Here is a 6,548-nt window from a genome sequence, read left to right on the forward strand (position 1 = left end):
CGACGCCCGAGACAGCCAGTCTGTCTGTGAGTCTGTCTGACACACACCAGGTTCGTCTCTGTGGTCTCTCACTCCTGATGCATGCTGGTCCTCTGGTCTTTGAAACCCGGGAAGGGGGGGGGGGGGGGGGGGTATAGCGAGAGAAGGGCTCCCTCCTACTGGGTCAGTTTCACCCTCATCCAATCTCTTGTTTACACATGACAGCAATTATCCATAATAATCCCTTCCTCCCTCACTGCTTCTTTCCGTGCTTGCTTTGACTGGACATCTGGATATGGCAGACAGAGGCTCAGCAGAGCCGCCCGCTGACCAATCACAATGTCCCTCCTAGAGCACAACCATTCATCAGGGGGAACAGCCATCACAGTCCTAATTCTAGACGTCCAGAGGTAAACAGATACAGGGGCATATTTATCTAGCGTCGCTCTGTGACATCTGGGCCCACACTTGACTTCAACTTGGAACTCACCCTGTTCTGTCTGACTATCGCGCCTCGGGGGAGGGCGGTTGGGAAAGAGTCGAACAGCTAATGGAGAGCCAGTTTGTTGTACATGTCAGCACTTTGTCACTATTTAGTCATATCGTAAAGTTATATGATTCCCACTCGTTCGTCTTCATCCGACTGCTTGGTTTCACAGCATGTTAATTCCTGTTACCTTGACTGCTGTCTGCAAGTTACATTGTGGCGTGTTATCATTGGAACATGGGCTAGTGTTAAAACAACATTTTCCCACAGAGCATTATGAAAACATTACAACTGGCTCGAAGTAATGTGGTGAGAGCATGAACTGTAAAAGCTATAGTAAAATCTTACATTGACAACAAATGACAAATGATTATAACTAAATCCAGCATTATTTACTCTGCAATCCAACATCGACAGGTCAAACTAACTATCCCACAAGATGACCTGAAGAAGATTATCTAACCTGTGATACAGGCTAATAATAAATTACATAAATCTGGCCAATTAAAAGAGGTAGAGAAGAAAATGTCTTCTGTCAGTTCAACGAGGGAGAATGGACCAGGGGTAAGAACCCCTTTAAGAGGAAAGCACATAAGTTCACGCTCCATGAAGAGCTAATAGCTGAGTCGTGTGGTTCAGTTGTGGAATTCCTGATTTATGGCCTCTGACTCACACTCTGTCCCTGCCTCAGTTCCGGTAAGCACCAGAGAGGTCATGGGGGACAGAGTGTGTGTGTGTGTGTGTGTGTGTGTGTGTGTGTGTGTGTGTGTGTGTGTGTGTGTGTGTGTGTGTGTGTGTCTGTGTGTCTGAGGGGTAACATGGCATTGTTGCGTCAAGGTGGAGGTTGTGAGGACAAAGCCCACCGCAGGGTCAAGCTATGAACGGTTGTCAATGAGTCACACACACATGCACGCACACACACACGCACGCACACACACTCACCCGGTGGCCTTAACACACAGGTCTCTAATTATCCATAACACAAACGTGGGCGCGCACACACACACACACACACACACACACTTAGAGGCACATTCACATAGAACCACAGTCTCAAACACACACACACACACACACACAAAGGCACAAAAACACAAATCTCAAGTGCATGGATGTCCTTTCCCAAACACACACACACACACACAGTGGAATGCTGAGTGTCACATTGGTTACACTGAGGCTGTCCAGACAGAACAGGCAGTCCAGTTAATACTGGGAGACTTTGGAAAGTGGTTGAGGCATAACATAATTATCAACATTTACATATACATATAAGAGTGATTTAATAATTTAATGACACAAACTCTTGTGAGGCTTCTAGTTTGTTGTGAAAGTTGATTAAACCAATACCATAATGACCACCATCGGTAGTCTTCCTCTAATTCTTACGGCATGGATCAAAACCTTGATCATGCTGAATAATCAATAGAAGTGACATTGCATGATTGTGTAGGATAGAGCATTACTGGAGCAGTTTGCCTACACAGCATGTATGATTTGGTGATCCCTGTAAACAATGACCCAGATAACCACTAACAGAGACTGGTTAACATAACAGAATAATGTCACCCATAAATACCATGTGGCCTGCCAAGGTCTGACTCTATTCTCCGATGCAGTACAGTATGTGCGTGCATGTGTGTGTCTGTGTGTGTGAGAGAGAGTGAGCGAGCGAGCAAGAGAGAGAGAGAGAGAGAGACGGTCTGGCCTGGCCTTATACAGTAGTTTGGTCAAGGAAATTCAGTCATCGTTCTGTCATCAGTCACAGAACAGTGTTGATCACCTGAAGCGGCATCGTCTTGGACGTACTGTACGTACACTACACAGGCTCACATTAAGGATAATAGCGCCTGGCGATCTGACAGAGGCTTTTGTTCGCTTGTTGGATTTATGATTGAAACCACAGTTATGGCCTTGGCGACACTTTGGAAAATCATTACATCGCTAGGTTGTAATATTTCAAACAAAATGACATTACAAAATTACATTTCATCATCAGCAAATAAATAGTTCTGGTCTGCTGCCTGTACGTCAATGAAAGAGCAGCTGTTAATTAAATACACTGGCTCAAACTAATGAAAAGGCAGGAGAGCCCCTGTTACTTCAAGGCAGCAGACATGTGATGACGCCATTCATATTAGTCATTGGAGTTTGTGTGTGTGTGTGTGTTTCTGTGTGTGTATGTGCGTGTGTTAGCATGTGTGTGTGTGTGTGTGTGTGTAACCCATTGAATCTAGTTGTGTGTAGTGTGTCCGCTCCTCATAGATGAGATGAGAGTAGTACACTGCATCACAGTCCATTCATCCATTATTCTTGTTACTTTTCCTCGTGACGCATCACTGAGCTTCATGTGCCATTTGTGTGGATGTAATTGGAACCGTGTTGTACAGTGTGACTGCCTGTCAGAGCCAACAGGAGGGACCATGTGTTTGTGTTCCGGTCGTAGGATGGCCCTGGCTCCGTGACCCCCTTCAGGCCTGGAGAAAACAGGCCTAGCGGCAGAAAAGCCTTGGCCGATAGCCGATAGCATGCAGTCGGAGTGAGGCTCCAAAACGTCTTGACCAATAACAAAAGTGCAGCTCAAATTAAGTCCCGACCAATAACATGCAGCGAAAGTGCGACTCATGCGGCCGTGCGTCACATGGCTGGTCTCTGGTATGTGCCACGGGTGCCAAGGAAGCACAGATCATAAGAGAAAAGAGAAAACACTGTTTTCAGTAGTGAAATAGGGTGAGGAAGAGTGAAGAATGCACAGGGAAAAGAGCTTCCAGAACCATGCAGACAAATTCTCCCCTTCTCCCAGTTAAAGACTTTATAAAATATCAGGAAAGTAGCTGACCATCGGTGTGCTATGAGCAGCTCGTCCTTCATAAACAGAACCACACGACAAGACGTCACGCAGTTAGGTGTCAAAGATCCAGAGCACACCCATTTGAGTTTTTACATAACACACACTTGCGAAACTCCTGTCCCGGAGAAGAGCTGTTTGTGAAGATGGCAGCACTGGCTAACTGCTTGCGTCACCTCTTACACGGGGGCTGGGCTGACAGTGATTTAACACGGATTCATCCCACAGACGCCATCTTCGGCACATCCCCTCAAAATGCTTTAGCAATTACATCAGTGACCTTGTTAAACCCCCCCCCCCTCCTCTTCCACCCCCCTCGCACACCCACCCCCCTGCCAGACTAGCCCGTTAGATTCATGGGGCCAACAGACATCTCATTAATCAACCCGAGCTTAATGGCCCAAACCTCGGAAAATTAGCACCTTAGCTCCGAACCAGCTGCTGCTATTATGGGCAGTCTGTGGGGACACAGAACTTTCGCTGTCTCGGAGTGCAGGTGTTCTGGGTCATTTATTCAGGGACATGCACAGGGGTGGGGCGACGGCGCTCGATGGGGGTTGGGGGGTGGGGGGGCGTAAAACATAAAACAGAGTAATGTGGCTGTCCAAGATGGATGGAAACTGCATTGTCTCATGGTTTGGATACTGAGGGAGGATTCTCTGGATCATGTGAGGGTTGATTTCCCCATGAGGAGACATTTCTGGTCGTATAACAAGTACAGTACTGTAACCTGTGCACACTGGCTACAGTCTTGGTGGACCAAGAATGTCCCGAGGATGTGATGAATAGCATTAAGGGGATACTATATCAGCAGCCATGAATAACACAATAGACCGAGCACGCACAATGAGTCCCGTGGGTGGATCAAGCAGGATTCTTTTCCCACTGTAACAGGTGGTCTAACACATTGGACTGTTGGATAAGTAACAGTGTTTTAGTGTTATTAGAGTTCCTCTGTTTGTTTGTTTGTTTGTTTGTTTGTTTGTTCTTGCATTTTTAATAAGGGAATGATGAGCCCTTCACTGACCATGTGTGTGCTTTTATCAGAGCCAATACAACATCAACTACTCAGAGTTTTTGTTGTTGATGATTAACATCGACTATGAAGTCAGTGGAATGGAAGAGTTCCTGCAATGACCTCAAAACCCCTCACAGGCACATCATAACACTACACAAAGTCATGACATAAGCCCCTACAAAGCTCTAATGTCTTTAAAAAGCAGGGCATCAGTGGATTGGATCATAACTCACAAACAGAGGGGCACTTCAGGTGACCCTCAGTCAGTCACCCCTCATGAATCTCAAAATTACACCCTCGGTTGCAGGGCTAGTTAAAGGGTCCAGAGGAGTACAGCTGAGACAACACCTGGAACCCCTCAGCGACACCACAATCTCCGATGAAAAACAAATGTCAGCGCCCGGCCCGATGCTGGACCCCAGCACTGTTTATGCAAAGGGAGATTAACTATTGGCTACTGCCCATTCTAGAAACTACTTCTGTCCCCGGACTCTAGAGGGAACAAGTAGCCTAAATAGACTTTTGACCCAGATTTTGAAGCAATAGACTTTTGTCAGCTTTGCAAGCATATGGCTGTGCATTAAAAGTCTAAAAGGGCCGACAACATCATGAGACATTTTCATCAACGGGCATAGCATTGATTTAGATAGAAAACGCGAACTGTTGGTAGGCCTATTGTCAATGTAGTCTAACATTTTGTAGAAGTTTGAGGGAATTTGAGCTGGAGTGCAACTGTGGCAGGCAGCTGGCAGCGAAGCTTAGGCTACCTGCTGCTACACTTATGAATAGCCTCTATTTCTGATTTGAGTTAATGACACAATTCAATTGTGAAAATTGTGGAATGCACGAATACTGAGATATATTTTTGTAGGCTAGTTCTGAGAAACCCATCCCGACACGAAGCAGTTAATTGACTTTGACGCACGAGTCGGTGGATTCCTCTATTCACTATCTGTCCTCGAGGGGACAGCGAAAACAGATGGAGTCTCATTTAAACTACTTTAACTAAATAAAGCTAATTCTCAGACGTAGCCTACCCATTCACAATATCAAATGAAACACACTTAGCGGTTTTATTTTAACTGAGTTATTCTCAGTCAGTCTTTCGAAAAACTCCTATAAGTAATTGGTCTTGACACAGTAGGCTACATTGAAGATTCGTAGCCTACACATCAGGCTATTCTTCCTATGACCACTAGCCTACTAAAAGCCCGCAAAAGAAAAGGTGTTACATACCCTCGATATAGTTAACGGTGTGCTAAAATCCCTTCCTCCCACCAGTCGAAAACCCCAAGGTGAGGGTCCCTTCAGAGTCACGGTCTGGGGCATCGTTGATGAAGAGAGAGAATATCCGTGAATACTTGTTGAAACGCCGTGTGAAACGAGCAGGTCCCTCTGCCTAGTAGCTGCTAGGCAACACTGTCTAGTCGCTAAAACGTCCCACTTGATTCAAACTGAAATAATGAAGCCGCCTCTGACGTGATGGGGTTTTTGCCGGAGCTGTGCTGGCCCGCCTCGCGTTCAGCACTGAATGGTATGGGAGGGTTAAACGGGACAGTGCAGAAACACACAGTCCGCTCTTTTGTGAGTTTAGGACGGCCAGCAGGCAGTTCAGAAGTGGCAGTGCCAATTGTGGTTCATTTGAAGTTTAGTTTAGTTGAAGAAAATTAGTTTAACACACTCTGTAGGCTACACAGAGTCAAAGCTTTCCAAGAAGCAAAAACTTTGCGAGAACTATAAGGCGCATTGGTTCTCAGTGAGGTCATACTATTCAAAACTGAAAGAGAGTTTGTATGCAAAGAGAGCTCCTTATAAAGATAGCCTATAGTAAAAAGTAATAAAAACATACAACTTCAATTTGTTTTGGGATCATATGTCGGCCCATCCCTCATTTCCCCAGTCAATTAAATGACTCACTGATGACTTCAAGTGTGTCGATGACCTCACGGACATACCAGCATGGCTAGCTTTGTTTCTGTGGGAAACAGACATGTGAAGCTTGTCTGGGAGCGCACTTGACTCAAGGTGAGTCAACAAGAAACCTCTAGTCTTTTGACGAGACTTTGACAGATATTGAACATCAGTAAGTCATAAGTGTTCAGCAGCATTTGTGTTGCTGCTCTATCTCATGATATGGTTTTAAAAATGAATAAGAAAAAACTGTAATTATTGCCATACAATAGGACGTATTGGGCCTGCTTGAATAGGGACAGGAT

The 6,548-nt window shown here is 45.5% G+C and overlaps 1 protein-coding gene across 2 annotated transcripts in view; it reads right to left on the reverse strand.

Moving 5' to 3' along the window:
• Window positions 1-5,839, reverse strand: part of pdlim4 (PDZ and LIM domain 4) — a 26,767-nt gene extending 20,928 nt beyond the window's left edge. The window contains exon 1 of one of the 2 annotated variants that reach the window (XM_084449505.1): window positions 5,569-5,839. In XM_084449505.1, coding sequence (XP_084305631.1) covers window positions 5,569-5,661 — 93 coding nt within the window. In that variant the 5' untranslated portion in view covers window positions 5,662-5,839. Of the gene's footprint in view, window positions 1-4,565; window positions 4,674-5,568 lie in introns of those variants that run through there. The other variant, XM_084449506.1, reaches the window with a different exon arrangement.
• Between the last annotated feature and the right edge of the window lie 709 nt (window positions 5,840-6,548).

This window comes from Borostomias antarcticus, assembly GCF_949987555.1.
Source record: "Borostomias antarcticus genome assembly, chromosome: 15".
Lineage (NCBI taxonomy): Eukaryota > Metazoa > Chordata > Actinopteri > Stomiiformes > Stomiidae > Borostomias > Borostomias antarcticus.